This window comes from Trachypithecus francoisi, unplaced genomic scaffold (assembly GCF_009764315.1).
Source record: "Trachypithecus francoisi isolate TF-2019V2 unplaced genomic scaffold, Tfra_2.0 Contig00090, whole genome shotgun sequence".
NCBI lineage: Eukaryota > Metazoa > Chordata > Mammalia > Primates > Cercopithecidae > Trachypithecus > Trachypithecus francoisi.
In genome coordinates, this window is record NW_022680471.1 from 1,078,944 (window position 1) to 1,099,809 (window position 20,866).

Sequence of the window (20,866 nt, forward strand, 5' to 3'; positions counted from 1 at the left end):
AGAAAGAGAGAGACAGAAGGAAGGAAGGAAGGAGGGAGGGAGGGAGGAAGGGAGGGAGGGAGGAAGGAAGGAAGGAAGGAAGGAGGGAAGGAAGGAAGGAAGGAAAAATAAAAAAATAAAAACTGAACTCACATGGGAACCACAGCCCATAAGAGGCAGGTCTGGACTTGTGGTCTAACCCTAACCAGACTGACTGCTAGCAAAACAAAATGATCATTGCTGTCCAGAGGATTTTAGTAGAATCCAGAGTCTTATTAAATAATATTCAAAATGTCCACGATACAACCCAAAAGTACTCAAACAGCAACAAAGAAAACCTTGAGAACTTGTAAGAGAAAAAATAACTAACAGATGCCAACTCTGAGATAATCCCAACGCTGAAATGATCACATGGAGCATCTAAAACAGCTGTTATAAACATGTTCCATGAAGTAAAGGCAACAACTCTTAAAACAAATGCAAAGGTAAAAATGTTTAGTAAAAATATAGAAGTTACAAAAAATGAAAAATGATAAATGCAATAACAGAAACAAAAAAAAAATTCAGTGAATGGGATGGGCTCAATAGGAGAATGGTGAAGACAGAGGAAAGGGTGAGCGAACTTGAAGACCAATAGAAATTATTCAATATACATGACAGGGAGGGAAAAAATAGACAAACAAACAAGAACAGCGCCTTAGAGACCTGTGGAATCGTATCAAAGGTATAACATTTGTTCGCTGGAGTCCCAGAAGAGGAGGAGTAAAAGATTGGCCCAGAAAGAAGTATTCGAAGAAATAATGACCGAAAACGTCCCAAATTTGGTAAAAACATGAATTTATGGATTCAAGACACTCAGTGAATTTCCAAAAGATAAACTCAAAATAAACCAAGCCTATATGCATCATGTTAAAACTGCTGAAAACCAAAAGTAAAACACCTGAAAAGCTTCAACCAAAGATATTCCATAGAGAGAAACACCCATTCGAACTGCACATTTCCCATCAGAAACCATGGTGGCCAGAAGACAATAGAACAACATTTGAAAGTGCTTAAGGATAAGAAATGTCCACCCAGAATTCTACACCCAGTGAAACTGTTCCTCATGAATTAAGGAAAAATAAAGACGTTCTCAAATGAAGAGAAACTAAGAACATTAGACCTCAGCAAACGTGCTCTAAAAGGAATCTGAGGCAGAAGGGAAATAACACCAGAGGGCAACTTGGAAATTCAGAAATGAAGAAAGAGCAACAGAAATGGTAAATATCTGGGTAAATAGAACAGACTACTTTTCTCCTCTTGTGTTCTTTTTTTTTTTTTTGAGATGGAGTCTCGCTCTGCTGCCCAGGCTGGAGTGCTGTGGCCAGATCTCAGCTCACTGCAAGCTCCGCCTCCCGGGTCCACGCCATTCTCCTGCCTCAGCCTCCAGAGTAGCTGGGACTACAGGCGCCCGCCACCTCGCCCGGCCAATTTTTTGTATTTTTTAGTAGAGACGGGGTTTCACCGTGTGAGCCAGGATGGTCTCGATCTCCTGACCTCGTGATCCGCCCGTCTCGGCCTCCCAAAGTGCTGGGATTACAGGCTTGAGCCACCGCGCCCGGCCTTGTGTTCTTTAAAATATGTTGAGAACAAAAATTATATCATTGGTGGGGTTTTCAACGTATATAAATGCAAAATATGTGACAGCTACAGCAGAAAGCAATGGCGGTTGAAATTACTACAGTTGTAATGTTTCTCTACATTTTACTTGGAGTGGTAAAATACTAATTTTATTATAAGTAGACAATGAAGTGTTTCATATGTCTATTGTAATTCCTAGAGCAATCGCTGAAGCCCTATATAAAAAGAGGCCAGTGGAGGGAGGCCGGGCACGGTGGCTCATGCCTGTAATCCCAGCGCTTGGGAGGCCGAGGTGGGCGGATCATGAGGTCAGGAGTTCAAGACCATCCTGGCTAATGCAGTGAAACCCTGTCTCTACTAAAAATACAACAACAACAAAAAAATAAGTAAAAATTAATAAGTAAGTAAAAATAAATAAGTAAAAAAATAAGTAAACATAAATAAGTAAAAATAAATAAGTAAAAAAAAAAAAGGTGTCAGTAGTCCCAGCTACTCCGAAGGCTGAGGCAGGAGAATGGCGTGAACCCGGGAGGAGGAGCTTGCAGTGAGCCGAGATGGCACCACTGCACCCCATCCTGGGTGACAGAGCTCACTCCATCTCAAAATATAATAAATAAATAAATAAATGAAAAGAGGCTGGTGGAGGGAGTGGAGGGGAGGGGAGGGGTAGGGACTCTGGGGCTTCCCAGAACAGTGACCTTGCTGTGGGAGGACCAGGCCTCCATTCCAGGGACTCAGCACTCCTCTCCCTGTCACCCATGTGATGTGCCTAAGGCTGGAAGTCAGAGGCTGTGCACGTTCTTCTTTGTGGACACAAGGAAGTAATTGGTGCATTTAGTGTAAAAATATCAGGTGTGGCTGCAAGGAGTGAAAATTACAGGTGCGGTGGCTCAAGCCTGTAATTCCAGCACTTTGGGAGGCTGAGACGGGCGGATCATGAGGTCAGGAGATCAAGACCATCCTGGCTAACACAGTGAAACCCCGTCTCTACTAAAAAATACAAAAAACTAGCCAGGTGTGGTGGCGGGCGCCTGTAGTCCCAGCTACTCGGGAGGCTGAGGCAGGAGAATGGCGTAAACCTGGGAGGCAGAGCTTGCAGTGAGCTGAGATCCGGCCAGTGCACTCCAGCCTGGGCGACAGAGTGACACTCCGTCTCAAAAAAGAAAAAAAAAAAAAAAGAAAATCACAGGCTCCAAGGAGCTGGGAGGCCTGCTGCCCTGCCCTCTTGCTTTGATGAGGAAATGGCGACCGCAGAAGGAAGCATAGCAGCACCGGCACCCGTGGGGCCATGCCGGGCTGCTTCCCAGGGCTCTGCCAGCTCAGCGGCTGCAGGAAAGGGTGGATGTTGATCCCAAGCTAGGAATGAGGAGTCCAGCCCTAAGGGCCGAGGGAGTCAGGTGGGTGAAACTAGCCACATGTCTGGGTACAACTGCTCAGGGTTTCTCATCTGCTCAACCACTGAACGAGGTTCTGAAGCCGGGCGTGAGTGAGCAGAACTGGAGCAGGATTCTGGGAACAATCTTTTCCCTCAAGTCAGCCCAGAAATTCCATTTGCAGTCACTTTCACTTACATCTTCCAGAAAACCACCTGATGTCATCAGGGGTTGGTTGAGCCTTTCCCTGTGCTGGCCTGGCAGAGCTGCATGCTCTGAGGCTGCCCAACCCTGCACTCCAGAACAGTCCATTGAGTTCAGGAGACAAGCACGTCAGCCATGACACCGGGTGGATGAGAGGGACCTCCAGTGTCCACGCGTGGAGGCAGCGGGGGCAGCTGGCAAGCACAGGCGGGGAAGGAGATTGAGAACCTGAGGGCTGCTCTCCTGCCCTCCCATCCTGGACGCTGGCCTGGCCCCCCAGCTTCCATCCCCATAACACGTAGCCCCAGAGCTTGGGAAGGAGGTCTCTCTGTGACAGGTGGGATTCTGGAAGTTTCCACAGAGGAGATCCCATAGGAGCAGGGTTTGAAGGTTAAGAAAGATGCTAAGGGCTGGGCGAGGTGGCTCAAGCCTGTAATCCCAGCACTTTGGGAAGCCGAGGCGGGCGAATCACGAGGTCAGGAGATTGAGACCATCCTGGCGAACACGGTGAAACCCCGTCTCTACTAAAAATACAAAAAACTAGCTGGGCGAGGTGGCGGGCGCCTGTAGTCCCAGCTACTCGGGTGGCTGAGGCAGGAGAATGGCGTAAACCTAGGAGGCGGAGCTTGCAGTGAGCCAAGATTGTGCCACTGCACTCCAGCCTGGGTGACAGAGCAAGACTCCATCTCAAAAAAAAAAAGAAAGATGCTAAGGATGGAGAGGGCCAGTGCGGAGGGGGTGGTTCCAGGCTCACTTCACAGTGGTGCTTGGGGAGCTGCAGTATTTTGACAACATCGAGGGAAGAGAGTCAGGTCAGTGGGGTTCATAACTGAGATGATGAGAATGGGGTCTACATCAGCCGCGGAGACCCCTGGGGTCTGGCCCCAGCAGGAGATGTCCAAGTGGCAGAAAGCCCCTTCCTGCCTGGAGAGCACCCCCGTGAGGACTCTGGGCACCACCGGGCCACAGCTGCTCCCTCCCAGTCACTCACCACACTTCTCTCTCCCGCCCACCCTCCAACCTGCCTGCAAATTCCCCTGCAACCCAACTCTGGTCTCCTCCCAACCCTGCCCCCACGTAGGCCTATTTTTTCTTTTTCACTTCTTCCCCCCAGTGACTTCCTTCTACAGGGTTCATTCAGCTCCCCTTGCAGGCGAGTGAGGCCCTTTGCAGGCGGGGGCGGGGGTGGGGGAGAGGGCTGCAGGCAGTGCTGGTGGAGGGGAGGAGGTGACACACACTCCCTAGAGGCGAGTGGGGAGGGCATGGGGCAGGAAATGGAGTTGGGTGCCCCAGGTGGGCTGCTCCAACGAGCTCTTTCTCATGGGATCCTCCACAGATTCATACAACAGGCTGAACACCAGGGCTGGTCTCAGGCCACCTGACAGGGTTCACTGCAGAAATGGAGATCTGCCCTGGGCAGCCAGGTGAGTGTAGGAAGGAGGCAGGGGCGGGAGAAGCTGGGGGCAGCCTCCATCCCCCTGTGGCCTGGGTGGGCCTGTGCTCCCCCCGACGCAGCTTCCCACGCTGGGAGCACAGTTCCTCCCTCCTCTGCCTTCCTCTGCGTGGCGTGGCTCCTCCTTGAGAGAGGGAGATGAGGATGTGGCATTCTTGCTTCCCTGACTCACCCAAAGGAAGATTTCACAGCCCCTGGCAAGGGCTGCCAGACAGGCTCACCTGTCATCCCCTGCCCAGGGACAGACTGATTGGTAGCCTTGGCTGGGGGGGAGGTGGAGTGAATGCTGGGAAGGGCCTTCCAGGCCCCCTGGGGGTGGGAAGATGCTCATTGTTCAAAGGAGACAGAGCAAGGAAAATAGTTAAGCAATGATGGACTCCAGGGGAAAACCAGAGGAGAAGAAACTGTAATTCCAGTCCGTCCACATGGCCTAGCAGTGAACAACAGTTCCACGGTCAGAGCAAAAGCACCAAGCCGATTGAAAGCAGCTCGAATGTGGTGGGGCAATGGGAGGTAATGCCCTCATCTACCAAAACGAGGTCTGCCACCTTCACAGACCACTAAACCTCATTCCTCCACCCACCTCCCCACCCCACGAAGGCTGGTTGACCAGAGAGCAGGGCTCCCGAGTGTCGGGCTGGGTCAGATCGGGTGGGTGCCCTTTACCCCAACCGAGGCTCTGTCCCGGACTGGGGGTCCACTTGCCCTCAAAGCATGCCAGTCTTCTTTCTGATACTTGACATTTTTCCTTTCCTGTTCAATTCATGGTTTCCACCAGAATGGAGCCACGAGAGGACGCCTTTGGGGATGTGTCTCCCAGAAAAGTCTGGGCAGCCTTCATCATCCTGGATTCCTGTGACTTGGTTTCCATGGGGGCTTTCTAAGCTCAGGGACCCCAAGCCTCCATCCAATCTAATGACCCGCCCTGTCTCTGAACACATCTGTGTTGTCTCTGAGCCCCTTACCAACTCCCTCCGCAACCCCGCCCACACATTTCCCATCCTGAAGGGTCCAGTCCTTAGGCCGGCCCATGCGTTCCCTTCACCCCTGCTTCGTCCCTACCTGGGGGGGAGCTGTCCCTTCTGGGCCCTAGTGTGGCACTTCACACACCAATGTGTCCCGTGGGTGGTATCTGGGGCCTCCCCCTGCAGTGAGGGGGATGACCTATGCACAGAGCTCACTGGGCCTGGGTATGGGCCTGGGTGGCACAGAACACAGAGAAAGTGCTCCGTAAAAGTGAGCTGAGATGCCCCCACTAGGGAGGAGCTGGGCAAGCTCTTCCCTGGAGGAGGAAGAGCTCTCAACCCAGAGGGATCTGACCAGAAAAGTTCACTCGCCTCCACCCAGGAAGCCCCTGCAGACAGTATGTGTTTTAGGCTTCGCTGGCCAAATGGTCTCTGCCACGACTTCTCAGCTCTGCCATTGTGGCTGCAGAGTGGCCATAGACCTTCTGAAAGTGAATGAGTATGACTGTTTTCCAATAAAACTTCATTGACAAAAACAGGTGGAGGGCCAGTCTAAGGGCCCAAGTTTGTAGGTCTCTATTCTAGACCAGTGATTTTCTGGAGAGGAATGGGGCATGGGGAGTGGAGACAGTGTGTGGGAGAAGGGGTGGGACACAGGCACATGGGAATGGTGTGGACATGGAGGACACTGGAGGCAGGGAAGAGCCAGAGAACCTAAACACTGATGCTGGACCCTGGGCGACCCTCCCGAGTGGGTGTTCCAGCCTCTGCCCCACCAGGCCCCGCTGGAAGGCAGCACCGCCAGGCAGGGACCTTTCCTCCCTGCCCCTCCCTCCTCCAGTTCTGGGTCCTGGCCCAGAGATGACCTCTCAACCCAGAGGGACCTGACCAGAAAGGTCTGGCCCCTTCCACCCAGGAAGTCCCTGCAGGCTGGAGGGCAGCCCTCCCTCCTCCCCCCTCCCTCCCCCTGTGAGTTTTTCTTTCTGATAGAAACAGCAGCAACTCTCTCCACTGGGCCCCAGGGGCCCAGCTGGCTTCTCATACACAGAGGAGCTGGGCAGGCAAGTGGCCCGCATGGCTGGGCTCTAGAAAGCCTGGGGTGCAGCCCAAGGCACCTGCTAGGCAGGGGGCTGCACAGCGTCAGGTCAGTTCCTGAAAGGCACCTTTTTCCATTTGTAAATGGGGTGACAGGTCTGCCTCCCAGGGAGGAGCAGACAAAGGGTTGGGACTGCAGAACTTGGGTACATAGAGTGGCAGTGGGGACCGGGGCCCAGAGGTTGCTGAGTGAGGGAAGCCGTACAGGCAGTGAGGCTGGTGAATGCGGCAGGGGCAGAGGGTGGGGTAGGGGAACATGCCCAGCAAGGCTGGTGAATGTGGCACCGCAGGGGTGGGGTGGGCGGATGCAATGATGAGCATTTCCTCCCTGAGGCCAGCAGAGCAGGGGTGAGGTTGAGTGGGTCTATTACTCAGATTTGGGTGCGACCCCATGCAGTTACACGTGGGGGACGCAAGGCTGACAGCCTTGCCTGACCCTTTCACGCTTTAGCCATAGCAATGCCAAGCCCAGAAAGGCTGCAAGGCCCCAGGGAGAACAGAGGCCCCTGGAAGGGGTGGCCGGCTGGGCTTCACTGCAGTCCCCACAAGACAGGATCCAGGAGATTTTAACGTGTTAACTTGTTTTCTGACTTTTCCAAATTGCTTATGGTAGCCATGCATTAATTTTATAATCAGAAAAGCATGTTATTATAAATCAAGTTAAATGGCTCCAAAACGAAAGCACCCAGACCCCAGAAGCCTGCCTCTCTCTAACTGGAGAGAGGGACGAAGTGTAAGGAACAGGAAGGGAAAGCTGAAAGGACCTCCGGGCTCTGGAATCCGACCCAAGGGTGATGCCGCCAGGGCTATCAGGAAGCGGCTCCGTGCTGGGCGCAGCCGGTCTCCCACCCACCCCAGCACAGCGCTTGCCGAAATCTAGACTTGGCAACCTCAGCCCCCAGCCGCTTCCTCCCGCCCCTCCCCCGCCCTCACCACTTCCTCTCAATGGTCCCTGGGGATTACAGCAAGGTTACTTTTTTTTTTTTTTTTTTTTTTTTTTTTTTTTTTGAGGCGGAGTCTCGCTCTGTCACCCGGACTGGAGTGCAGTGGCCAGATCTCAGCTCACTGCAAGCTCCGCCTCCCGGGTTTACGCCATTCTCCTGCCTCAGCCTCCCGAGTAGCTGGGACTACAGGCGCCCGCCACCTCGCCCGCTAGTTTTTGTATTTTTAGTAGAGACGGGGTTTCACCGTGTTAGCCAGGATGGTCTCGATCTCCTGACCTCGTGATCCGCCCGTCTCGGCCTCCCAAAGTGCTGGGATTACAGGCTTGAGCCACCGCGCCCGGCCTAAGGTTACTTTTATTGCAAGAGTTTCCCAATGCGGGAACTCCACAGCCCCAAAGAGTTTGCATCTGAGCTTCCTGCAGCATCCTGGGGCACGGACAGGCGGAACCGGGCCATCCGCCGTCCCTAGGCACAGAGGTACACAGGTGGGGTGCGGCCTCGCCGTCCCAGTTCTTGGTAAGGGTTCTTGGAAACTCATCATGGGAATGTGCGGGTTCTGGAGATGCTCAGACCGCGAACAGTACTGCAGGAAGCCAAACGATCATTTGTAACCGCAGACGTCCCTGAACCAAAGCCAAAGTCTGCAGGTCACTGGGGCAGAGGCCGCCCGAAACCAGCCGTCCCCTCCCGCCTAGGCGCGCCAGGTCCCTGCCCAGCCGGGGCGATCCCTTGGTTGGACGGTGAGGTTGGGAGCCAACCGTACCCAAGTGCCACCGCGTCCACCCGGTGCAGGCGACCCCCGACGCCCGACGGGCAGCCGCTCACCTTCTCCTGGCCCCGGGCTTCAGGAAACCTGCCCGGAGGTGGCCGGGGTCTCAGGCCTGGCAGAGGCTGGGCAGTGGGCTTCGCGCCTGCTACAGTCTCCCAATCCGTGGCCCGGGGGATGGAGCCCGTTGCGTGCAGAGGCTGCGGCAGGTCCCAGCCGGGTGCCCTGGAGCATGGCGCCTCCTTCCCTGAGGTGCCCCCCCCCCCCAGGCACGAGGGTGAGTCTCCAAGGAGGAAGCCACCTCCCCTCCCCCGCTGCCCGGAGCTGCTCGGCTGGTGCTCGGAGCCTCCTCCGCCGCGGACACTACTGCAATCCTTCCCCCACGCTGACCCCCACCCCGACCCCGGCCGTATTCCGTTGCATTTGCTCCTTGCCAGCTCCGGGGCCACCACTGAGCAAGTGCTGTGAGTAGGCGCTTCCTGGAGCTTTCCCTGTGGGTCCTCAGAAAAACCCCCACGGCGTCCCCATTGTAGAGAAGGGGAAACTGAGGCTCAGGAAGGCCAGAGCTGGCCCAAAACCTGCGGCCCGCGGCGGGCAGGGTTTCCACGCTCCGAGCCTGGCCACTCCCTGGGGCGCGCGAAGGGAGCTTTCCTTCCCCGGAAAGGCCGGGGCCAGAGACCCGCACTCAGACCCGTCGGGGGTTGCGGGGGAGAGCGGGCTGGGGAAGGCTGGGAGGGCGTCAGGGCCGGGTCCTCCAGGCTGGGGGCCGCGAGCTCCGGGAAGGCAGTCCTGGCCTGTGGATGGGGCCGCGCGTGGGACCTGGCTGGGCGGCCTCGGAAGGCGTCCAGGCTGCGCGAGCCGGAGGAGCGGCCGTGCGGGCGAGGTCGCCGTCCCTCCTAAGGGGCAGCCGGTGCGTTTGGTACCCGGGAGCAGAGCCCGCGCCTCCCCGGGGTCTCACTGGGTCTCCCGGCCGCGGAGTCTGAGGCCCTGGCTCCGCAGAAACCAGGGGCGGCCGCGGGGAAGCAGCGCCCTCAGGCGACTCGAGAAAGGGTCTGAGGAGCCCCGAGAAGGACCTCGCGCATCCCCGCTGGGCTCCGATCGCCTGGGTTTGGTGCGGGAGGGCCCAGGCCGCCAGGACCCCCACGCACAGCTCAGTCTGCGGGACGCGACCCAGAGGCCAGCAGCAGAGGACGGGGCCGGGGCCGGGGGAGGACGGAGAGGGAGGGGAGGGCGCTCAGGGGAGATCAAGACCACGGCTAGCCTTTCAGGGTCATGGCCTGGCCCCCCATCCCAGGGGAAGCGAGGGGGGGCTCTGTGAGCAGAGGCGCCCGGGTGGAGAAGGCGCTGATAGCCAGGGGCGGGGCAGGAGCCCAGGTGGGGACTTGGGGGTGGCTGAAGGGACCCTTGGGCTGCAGGGGTAGGAAGGGGAGCTAGGAGCGTGGCTTGGGCAGGTGCTGGGGGACCGTGGGCGCCCTTTATTCTGAAGGGGAATGTGCTGCCCGAGTCCCCAGGGACCTAGAAATCCATTTCAAGATTTTCAAGATTTTCAGGTGGAGACAAAGGCCAGGCCCAGGTGAAAATGTGGCAGTGACAGAGTGTGGGGAGAGAACCACGGAGAGAGGAGGTCCCTGAGGAGGATGATGGGACAGAGAGAGGGGTCCAGGATTTTTAAAAACGCACCTGAGATGCGTTTGGCAGCCTCAGCCTTGTTCTTCTTTCAAGGAGAAAGTGTGGGCAGAAGCCAGCTCTAAAGCCCAGGCTGCCCAGCCTGCACTGGCGGAGCTGAGGGAAGGAAGGCCGGGGCAGAGCCTTCCCTCCCTGTCGAAGAGGTGAGCATGGGAGATCTGGAAGGAGGCAGATGTGCCCGCAAAGTTGAGCCACCCGGACGCCAGGGCCCCCAGGTGCGCCTTTGAGCCTGGAATCTTTGCCAGTGCTGGCACTTGGCAGTTGCACGACTGACACCGCAATGCCTCACAGGTGACGACTGCCTTCTGGAGGCCTGGCTGGCTGACACTTTGCATGGCTCCTGGAGAAGAGGGATTGAGTGGAGTCCATGGGTCATGGCCACGTCCTGGGTGCCGCCTCTGAGGCAGGGCCAGGCTGGGGTGAGGAGGGGCTAGAGACAGGCTCCTGCCAGTTCAGCCTCTCATCGGTGGTCTTCATGCCTAGGAACCCACTGGAGGATTGTGAAACCACAGGTGGCTGAGTCCTGCCATGGGGTCTTTCACTGAGCAGGTCTGGGTGGGGCCGCAGACTGTACCCCATGCAGGGTCCCAGGTGAGGCGGATGTGGCCTGGCGCTCTGTGGCTCTGGACCTAGTACTCAGGCTCGGGCCGGAACCCAGGGCCTGGGCTTGAGTCAGAGCTGTGACACAGGCAGGCCATTCACCATTACATCTTCCTAGCTGAGAATACGCAGGCAGCCAGGGTTGTTACCCACATTCCTCCTCCATGTTCTTCTTTTTGAGAACTTTCACCAGGTATGTCAGGAGCTGGGCTCCACCAGGGAGGCTCAAGTGGAAAGCCCTCATCCTTGTCCTCCAGGATACAGGAAAACCTGTGGTTATCATTCCAGTGAGAAGAGCGAGCATGTGAGCTATGGCAAGTCTCACTGTTCAACTGGAGAAATCAGACACAGCTTCCTGGAGGCAGTGACACCTGGACAGCTTCTCCACAGAAGGGAAGCGAGTGGGAGGAGCCAAGTGGGACAGAGCCATCACATAGGGGAACAGTGTGTCAGAACACACAACCACCCCCACCCTAGGCCTGGAGCTCAGGAAGAGAGCCCGGCCTCTCGGGGGTGACTACATAGTTCCCTGCTAGATCCTAGGTCTTGCTCCTGGGCAGCTCTGCTGAGACCTCTACGCCTGTCCCAGGCTGCACCAAGGTTTTCTGACTATTGACCCTTGACTCCGAGTTGGGAGTTGCTGTATTTTTACTAAGGGATGGAGGGGCACAGCCCCCAACCCCCAGGGAACTGGGCTGGCTCTCCCATGGCTCAGCCCACAGCCCCAGTCCCAGGGATATCCAGAGAATCAGAAAACCCCCTCCCTCCTTCAAAGCAGCCATCGGCAGAGTCTGTGGAGCTCTTGGGGGCCGGGAGACAGGCAGGGAGCCCACCTGGCAGGCAAGGGCCCATGGGGGAGGGTTGATCTTTGATCTTCCTCTGATGGCCTAACGGGAACTGTGAGCACGCAGCCGCTCTCTGGGACGTCTCGGGGCAGGGAAAGGGCTGAAACTGATGCAGCCACAGCAGCATCCCCTCTTGTAGAAGTGGTCCTGAAACAGAGATGTGGTCGGGGCGGCAAGCTGAAAGCCATTTCTGAATGACGCCTCCTACTGACCTACAGCCAGCACACACCACTCCAGGGGCAGAGAGGAGAGAGCAGGAGACAGTCCAGGGCAGAGGCAGGAGACAGTCCAGGACGGAGGCAGGCTCGGAGTCCATGGAGACCCTCCCTGGGGCACCCCCTGCATCTGCAGGGTCCAAGCCCAGCACTGGCTCTGTAAGGATTCGGCCACTCATACTGTGCCCCTCCAGCATGGGGCATCTGTGGGTCTCCCTGAAGGTGGGCACCTGGGCAGCCTTCCTGAGGGGTCCGAGCATCCCTGCAGGCGTCAGTGATTCCCTCTGTCCCTTTCACCACTGGCCATGGCTGGGGCAAAGCAGCACCGTGTGGTTTGGTTCTGGACAGCCGTGAGGCACCACGAGGCCCAGCATGTCTGCAGGGGCCTCTCCTAGCCCCCTCTCTGCATGCTGAGGCTTCACCTGTTGATCAGAAAGAGGCAGCAGAATCCAGAATGAGAGTGCAACGTGTCACCTACCAGCCCCAGCCCCTGGGGTCAGAGTGTGGACTCGGAGTTTCTGTCCAGCAGAGGCCCCTGATGTTCAGCTGCACCGGGACAGCCGGGCAGGGTGTCACCTGCAAGGTCAGCTGCAAGACTGGGGCTGGGGTTTGTAATCGCTGTCGTCTCTTGGCCCGCAGGGTCCTCGCACATGCCGCTTTGGTCCTGATGGGCAGGACCCAGGTCTTTCATGAGACCAGTGTTTCCCCCCATGAGGCCCGGAGAGAAGCCTTCTGGCCACTCCTGGGTACAACAGGAAGGGAGCAGCAGGCCTGAGCTTTTTATATACACCAACTGCCAAACATTTCACCATGAATTTCCTGAGACTTCTCTCTTTGGAAAGCTTCTGTTTGTATGTATTAGGCAATGCGCATGCCAGCATGTCAGTTACAGCAGGAGACAGGGAACAAGCCACATGGGAACTGATGGAGCCACGGCCATATCCAGTGTCCTCTGCAGCCACTATGGAGTGCCAGGGGGAGTGAGGGGCAAACAGTAAGATCTTCATGATGTGAGAGAAGCCAGGTGTGGATCAGGGAAGTCGGTTTAATTGGTGTGAAGAACAGGATCACTGAAAAATATTTTCTCATAGATAAAACTCTCTTTGTATAAAAGTCTCTAGAATGGCGACAGGAAACCTGTAATCATGGTTTCAAGTGGGCAGGGAACTAGGGTCTGGGGTCAGGAGAGGAAGGGAAACTGTTCACTGTAAACAGCTTTTAGGACGTTTCCATTGGGATCGAAGGGTGGCTGACTCTGTGACTTTGACGTGAGAATCACTTCTACTTAAGGCACTTGAAAGACGGCACCTGCAAGAGCATCACTGAATCTCTCCTTTTCTTCCTGAAGACAGGAGATAAAAATGCCCATGTGTAGGACTTCATGTCTAAAACACCAAAAGCAACGGCAGCAAAAGCCAAAACTGACAAATGGGATCTAATTAAACTAAAAAGCTTCTGCACAGCAAAAGAAACTACCATCAGAGTGAACAGGCAACCTACAGAATGGGAAAAAATTTTTGCAATCTACTCATCTGACAAAGGGCTAATATCCAGAACCTACAAGGAACTCAAACAAATTTACAAGAAAAAAAACAAACAACCCCATCAAAAAGTGGGCAAAGGATGTGAACAGACATTTCTCAAAAGAAGACATTCATACAGCCAACAGACACATGAAAAAATGCTCATCATCACTGGCCATCAGAGAAATGCAAATCAAGACCACAATGAGATACCATCTCACACCAGTTAGAATGGCAATCATTAAAAAGTCAGGAAACAACAGGTGCTGGAGAGGATGCGGAGAAATAGGAAGACTTTTACACTGTTGGTGGGATTGTAAACTAGTTCAACCATTATGGAAAACAGTATGGCGATTCCTCAAGGATCTAGAACTAGATGTACCATATGACCCAGCCATCCCATTACTGATATATACCCAAAGGATCATAAATCATGCTGCTATAAAGACACATGCACACGTATGTTTATTGCAGCACTATTCACAATAGCAAAGACTTGGAATCAACCCAAATGTCCATCAGTGACAGACTGAATTAAGAAAATGTGGCACATATACACCATGGAATACTATGCAGCCATAAAAAAGGATGAGTTTGTGTCCTTTGTAGGGACATGGATGCAGCTGGAAACCATCATTCTTAGCAAACTATCACAAGAACAGAAAACCAAACACCGCATGTTCTCACTCACAGGTGGGAACTGAACAATAAGATCCTTGGACTCGGGAAGGGGAACATCACACACTGGGGCCTATCATGGGGAGGGGGGAGGGGGGAGGGATTGCATTGGGAGTTATACCTGATGTAAATGACGAGTTGATGGGTGCTGACGAGTTGATGGGTGCAGCACACCAACATGGCACAAGTATACATATGTAACAAACCTGCACGTTATGCACATGTACGCTAGAACTTAAAGTATAATAATAATTGAAAAAAAAAAATGCCCATGTGAAAGATGCCTTCCCGGCCGGGTGCAGTGGCTCACGCCTATAATCCCAGCACTTTGGGAGACTGAGGCGGGTGGATCATGAGGTCATGAGTTCAAGACCAGCCTGACCAATATGGTGAAACCCTGTCTCTACTAAAAATACAAAAATTAGCCAAGCGTGGTGGCAGGTGCCTGTAATCTCAGCTACTGAGATTCTCCTGAGGCACGAGAATCGCTTGAACCTGGGCAGCAGAGGTTGCAGTGAGCCGAGATCGCGTCACTGCACTCAAGCCTGGGTGACAGAGACTGTCTTAAAAAAAAAAAAAGAAAGAAAGAAAAGAAAGATGCCTTCCCTGTACCGGTCAAAGAAATATTCCTTTACAGGGAAGCACATCATAGCCGACAGAATTCTGTACAGACATTGAAGTAATTAAAGTAATTCCTGTTGTTCTTAAGCCTCCCCACACGGTTTACTTTTCCATAACTGCCTCTTTGTTCAACCTCCTGCAAAAACACATAGGTTTCGTCACTTCTTTGGGTCTTTGCTTCCTTAGCAGGGTCCTGTGTCACATGAAGGTGACATTAAATTTGTATACATTTCTCCTGTTTAATCCATCTGCTTTCAACTTAGTTCCCAGGCCCAGCCAGGACCCTAAGAGGAGGAAGGTGGATATTTGCCTCCCCTACAGTATCATACACATATACTGCTTTTTTAAAAAAGAAAATCTGGGGCCAGATGCAGTGGCTCACGCCTGTCATCTCAGCATTTTGGGAGGCTGAAGTGGGAGGACTGCTTGAGCCCAGGAGTTTAAGACCAGCCTGGGCAACACAGGGAGATTGTCTCTGCAATAATAATAATAATAATAATAAGTAAATAAATAAACAAATAAACTAGCCAGGTGTGGTGGCACATGCCTGTGTTCCCAGCTATTCAGGAGGCTGAGGTGGGAGGATCACTTGAGCCCAGGAGGTCACCGTTAGTGAGCTATGATTGCACCACTGTTCCAGCCTGGGCAACAGAGTGAGGCCCTGTCTCTTAAATTTTTTTTTTTTAATTAATTAGTTACCTGATTAACACAGTTCCTTACTGGTGAGGGATTCTCTACTGTGGTCTTTCTGCAGCACCACCCCATACATGAATGGCTTCTTTTGAAGCTTCCACCTTGGTGCAGGTGAGTATCTTTGTCTCTGTCTTACTCTGCTTTGTGCTGCTATAACAGAATACCACAGACTAGGTAATTTATATAATGAACAGAAATGTATTGGCTCATGGTTCTGGAGACTGGGAAGTCCAAGACTGAAGGGCTGGCAACTGGCAAGGGCCTTCTTGCTGTGTCATCCCACGGTGGAACAGCAAAGAGAGGGCAAGAGTGTGCCAAAAGGGGGACAGACTAGTCCTTTTATAAAAAATACTTTAATAACAAACCCACTCCCATGATAACAACATTAACCCATTCCTGACGGTAGGGTCCTCGTGGCCTAATCACCTCTTAAAGGTGCTACATCTTAATATGGGAGTGGTATGACGGCAATTAAATTTCAACATGAGTTTCAGAGGGTACTGGCATTCAAACCATAGCAAATACTGGGCTTGCCGTGGAAGAGGAGGCTGATCTTTAAATCATATAGATTTTTTCTTTTTTCTTTTTGAGACGGAGTTTTGCTCTTGTTGCCCAGGGCAGAGTGCAATGGCGCAATCTCGGGTCACCACAATCTCTGCCTTCCGGGTTCAAGTGACTCTCCTGCCTCAGTCTCCGAGTAGCTGGGATTACAGGCATGCGCCACCACACCTGACTAATTTTGCATTTTTAATACAGACGGGGTTTCTCCACATTGGTCAGGCTGGTCTCAGACTCCCGACCTCAGGTGATCTGCCCGCCTCGGCCTCCCAAAGTGCTGGGATTACAGGCGTGAGCCACCACGCCTGGCCAGAATGTTCTTTAAAAACAGGGACAATCCCATGAAGTAAACTCACATTGGAATGGTTAACAGGTAAAGTGATCCAGGTGGCTAAAACAATAGACATTCACTGGCATCCAAAAGTACATAAAGATGAGTACTTTGAGATCATGCCACTGCACTCCAGCCCGGGCGACAGAGTGAGACTGTCTCACAAAAAAAAAAAAAAAAAAAGATGAGCACTTTCACCTCAAGAGTTGCTGGGCTCAGATGCTGAAGGCACCCTGACGGAACTCTAAAGACACCAGCCTCTGGAGTTTTCATCTCCGGAGTTTTCACAGCCAACAGCATTCCTAGGTAGACTGGCTGTGAACACATCCAGTTGGAGGGTAAAAAGAACGATTTGTGAATGCTCCATAGGTCTTCGAATATGTTAGTAGACACGACTTCAAGCCAGTTGCACAGCCTTGAATATATCCTAGTCTATAACCTTGGGCTGCGAGTGGCTTGTGTGGTCATCTGTCCATCTCTCAGTTGGGTGAGAAACTTGAGGTCCTTTCTGAGAGGTGGCCCTGGCTCTGCCTGGGACCCGCTACTCTTCTTCAAAGTGCATTTTGTATGGGTGGGTTTTCACTGCGGGTCCTGGGCAGGCAAGTGCTAGAGCCCAGTGTTGGGGAGCAGGGTAGAGGTGTGGCCGCTACCCGGCTGGGCCCGGACTTGGCAGCCTTCCTTCATGGCCCCCAACCACAGTCCGTTCCATAGTTTGTTCTTGATGTGTCAGCTTTGTGTCCCCGTGAGAACAATGGGCTCCTTGAGGACAGGCATTGCATCTTCGGGTCTCTTCTCTAATGCACCCCAGGGCGCCCAGCATAGACAGCAGGGGGTGCAAGCAGTCAGACAAGCAGGGCTCCCATTACCAGCACAGGACCCAGCCCGTTACCCGGAGGCTATGTTTCCCATGTAAACTGAGTAATACACAATTCTAAGGAACTGTTCTGAGGACTAAATTGAATAGTAAAAATAAATTTAAATTTATTTTTAAATAATTTTAAATATAGATAGTAAATTATTTTTATATTAATATATAATATAATATATATAATTAAATGTATAAATAATTAAAAATAAAAATAAATTTAGTAAAAATAAATAAATCGAAAAGTAAAAAATAAATTGACGTGAAGTGAAGGTCAATCAAAATGGACTAGCTTGGCCAGGCGCAGTGTGGCTCATGCTCTCAATCCCAGCGCTTTGGGGGCCGAGGAGGGAGGATTGCTGAAGTCCAGGAGTTCAAGACCAGTCTGGGCTACACAGCAAGATCCTGGCTCTAGCAAAACATTAATAAAAATTAGCCGGGCGTGGCGGTGCCCACCGGTGGTCTCACCTTCTCGAGAGGCTGAGGCGGGAGGATCGCTCGAGTCTTGGAGGTCGAGGCTGCAGTGAGTCGATTTCGCGCCATTGCGCTCCAGCCTGGGCGACAGCGGGAGACTCCTCAAACATAGAATTTTTAAAAGGCCAGCTCGACTGCCGCGGGGGTCGCGTCCTCTCCATCCCCGACCTCGGACCCACCCCCCTGGGTACCCCACGATCTAGACAGAAACTCACTGTTTCTCGCGCTCCGCGCCATCCCCGTCCTCCGGTCTGTTTCTCCCCGGGGCGTCGGTGAAAGGCACAGCGCTGCAACCCTACATCCCCGACCCTGCGCCCGCCCGAGCTGCTTCCGGGTACTTCCGGCGCCCGCGCGGATCCCGGCAGCCGCCGCTCCTGTTTCCGTCGGGCGGCGAGAGCGCAGGACCAGCTTCCGGGAGACGCTCCGCGCGTTCGCCGATCTCTGCCGGGAAGATGGGGAAAGTGAGGGGGCTGCGCGCCAGAGTGCACCAGGCTGCCATGAGGCCCAAGGGGGAGGCCGCCCCCGGCCCCGCGCCCCCTGCTCCGGAGGCGGCCCCTTCGCCGGCCTCGGCCGCGGGGAAGGTGAGTGGGGGAGGCGCGGGCCGGGGGCCGCCGCGTGGGTCCGAGGGCGGGTGAGCTGCGGGGCTTCGCCTCCGGCAGGGGTCTCGGGCTCTACCAGCGTTTGCTGCGCGACAGACGCGACTTTCTTGCTTCGCGAAGCGTGGCGAACTCCGAGGCTCCGCTCTGCTCTGCAGTCCTGGGCACACGGACTGACGCCGCTCCTGGGGCGGGGAGAGAGCCAGGAACGTCCCGCTGCGGTCCAGGGTTGCCACGCGCACCCCAGAGGTTCCTGAATCGCACTGAGCTCCCAGGAAAGGAAAAGACGTTCCCAGGATTAGAGAAGGGCGGAGAGCAAACTCAGGAGAGACCCCGCTCTCTTTAGCAGGCAGCTGCCTGTCTCCCCATCCCACTCAGCCCTAGGCAAGCACGAATCTACCTTCTGTTTTTGTTCCAGACACTGCACGTGAAAGGAATTACTGCTTTCAGGATTTTTTTCTTAACTTTTGCCTTAAATATTTTGACCGATGTGTCTTGGTGTAGATCTCTTTGTATTTATTTTGCGTGGAGTTTACTGAGCTTCTTGCATGTGTACGTTAATGTTTTTCATTACATTGGCAAGTTTTCAACCATTATTTCCTTGAGAATTTTTTCTGCCCTTTTCTGTCACTCCTCTCTTTCAGATACTTCCATTATAAAGATGTACGTCGTGCTTGATGGTGTCCCACAGAGCTCTAAGGCGCTGTTCATTCAGTTTTTCTCTTTTCTTCAGATGGCATAATCTCTCTCTTAATTCAAGTTTACATGTTCTCCCAGCCCAGAGCTACTTTTGAACCCCTCCAGTGAAATTTTTCATTTTTTTGACCCCAGAATTGACTTTATTTCTCTCCTCCTGTTCCTCCTCCTTTTAAAAATAATTTCTCTTGACTGATGTTTTCTTTTTGATGTGAGAATGTCATTATACCTTCTTTTAGTTCTTTAGACGATGGTCTCTGTTAGTCCTCGGAAGTATTTGTAAAGGCTACTCTGAATTCTTTATATGTGGGCCCCTCAAAGCAGTTTCTGTTACTTGGCTCATGCTTTCCTAGTTCTTTGAATGTATCACTTTTTGTGGAAAATTGGGCGTTTTGGATAGTCCTGTAGCAACCAGGGATTAGTATTTGCTTGATTACTTTATTGATTTGGCACTGAACTGTGTGACCTCTCTCCTCGTCCCCTTCCAGCTGTGTGTAGCCTCTGATGTGCCCCCTTGTTGTTGTTGGTTTTTTTTTTTTTTTCTCCTTCCTCTGTTTATCTTTTAGCCTGGCTACTTGGATCTACTTAAGCTCTTTACTGGTCAGCAATTGTTCTTAACACCTCCTTGGCCGGTGGGTTTTTGCCCTTTACCACTGGATACCTCTGGCTTGGAGGTGGCTGTCAGGTTCAGCGTGTTCCTATTTTTGACCTCCCTTCTGTCCTCAGAGAGGCACAGCCAAGACTAGTAGCTTACAGAGTCCCTCTTCTCACTCCTGGGAGGGCGCATCCGTGAACACGCGCACAGCCTCAAGACTGCCAGGGATGCGACTTCCTGGGAGTTGTTCCTGGGTCAGAGGGGCTTACCGTCTACCCAGGAGCCTTGGGCACCCTGCCCTCTGCACCCGTCACCACCCAGAGCTCCTTCCTGGTCAACAACACCCTTAGGCGTGAGAGCCCTCACAGGAGCTGCAGACGAAGTGAGTCCCCTGTGGCAGAGCTGTGGAGTTCTTTTTTGCAGTCCGCCTTTCCTGGGCGGGAGCTCCATATCAGGACACCAGAGATGGGGCAGGAGCAGCTTCAGCTTCTCAGGTGACATCTTTCTCTACTAGCAGGAGAGGGGTGTGCCCCTAGTCGTCTTGGCCCTGCGCCGTGCTGGTGGCTGAGGTGGGGCTGAGCGGGACCCAGTGTTCTGATGTCCCTGCCTGGGGTGGAAATTAGAAAATAGAATTGTCAGACAGAAACTAAAAAATAAGTGTGTCTGAAAATGGGAAAGACATAATTCAGGAATCATAGAAAGGAACAGGGCTGTTAAAAAGACTTGGCAAATTTGAAGATAAAAGCAACAGATAGAACTTGTATATATGGAAAATATAGTCATTGAACTTGAATATGGAATAGACAGGTAAAAAGGATTTCTAGTGTCTAATCAGACAATGACATTGTAATCCTTGAAAGACATTCAAATGATGTAACAGCGTTTTTTATATTAAGCTCCAGAAATATGCATTAATGAGGTATAAAGTGCCACCATGGAGAATGTCCCAGGTACGGTGGGAAAAGCAGTCGTATGCCATATACCAACGTACATTCATGATCTGGAAGGCTGCACGCTCCACCCCTTGTCCCCACCTGGGCCCTGTTTGCCTGTGAGGCCTCAGCCTACCTGTGCTGCCTCAGCTACCTGCCCACCCATTTGAAGGCTGCCCTGGTCTCCAGCACTGTTGCTCTTCGAGTCTGATATTTTCCCATGTACCGACTTTTTTGTCCCTGCCACGTAACCCCCCAAGACCGAGGGTTTTTCCCTCAGGTGCTGTGGATGAGGGCGCCTGGGGAGCTGCAGTCCAGCCTGGCACCTCTTGGTGCCCTAGCTGCCTTCTGCCTCACCTGCACCCTGTCTCCTCTGTAATGTGAGGGAGGCCACATTTTACCTCTACCTTCAGGGTTTTCAGATTGGGCCTGAGATTTAGACTCACGTAAAACAGATAAACAGGAGAAAAGCATACACATTTGTTGAAGTTTTATGTGACATGGGAGCCTCATAGGGAAATGAAGACAAGGAAGTGGAAGACCTTTGTGCTTCTGTGAG

At 53.2% G+C, this 20,866-nt stretch overlaps 1 protein-coding gene, 3 long non-coding RNA genes and 1 pseudogene across 16 annotated transcripts in view; 2 read left to right on the plus strand and 3 right to left on the minus strand.

Moving 5' to 3' along the window:
* The first annotated feature begins 4,398 nt into the window (after positions 1-4,398).
* On the plus strand, positions 4,399-6,130 carry LOC117097133. The gene is made up of 2 exons (XR_004442832.1): positions 4,399-4,600; positions 4,808-6,130. It is a non-coding gene; the product is annotated as an uncharacterized LOC117097133 (long non-coding RNA).
* Positions 6,131-6,340: 210 nt separating this feature from the next.
* LOC117097167 lies at positions 6,341-8,618 on the minus strand. The gene is made up of 3 exons (XR_004442851.1): positions 8,459-8,618; positions 7,986-8,256; positions 6,341-7,662 (listed from the first exon to the last, which is right to left on the minus strand). It is a non-coding gene; the product is annotated as an uncharacterized LOC117097167 (long non-coding RNA).
* FAM207A (family with sequence similarity 207 member A) overlaps positions 8,023-20,866 on the plus strand; it is a 59,618-nt gene continuing 46,774 nt past the window's right edge. For 7 of the 12 annotated variants that reach the window (XR_004442510.1, XR_004442557.1, XR_004442525.1 and 4 more), the window contains exon 1: positions 17,886-18,069. Coding sequence is in view for 5 of the 12 variants with exons in the window: in XM_033234125.1 (XP_033090016.1) it covers positions 17,941-18,069 (129 nt within the window). In the remaining 7 variants the exon portion in view is untranslated. The other 5 variants (XM_033234248.1, XM_033234174.1, XM_033234148.1 and 2 more) reach the window with 5 other exon arrangements.
* On the minus strand, positions 10,991-15,942 carry LOC117097021 (annotated as a pseudogene).
* On the minus strand, positions 16,010-18,245 carry LOC117097073. 2 transcript variants are annotated; one of them, XR_004442817.1, is made up of 4 exons: positions 18,164-18,245; positions 17,704-17,929; positions 17,483-17,568; positions 16,010-17,100 (listed from the first exon to the last, which is right to left on the minus strand). It is a non-coding gene; the product is annotated as an uncharacterized LOC117097073 (long non-coding RNA). The 2 variants fall into 2 exon arrangements; XR_004442805.1 differs by lacking the exon at positions 16,010-17,100 and having other exon boundaries at positions 17,150-17,568.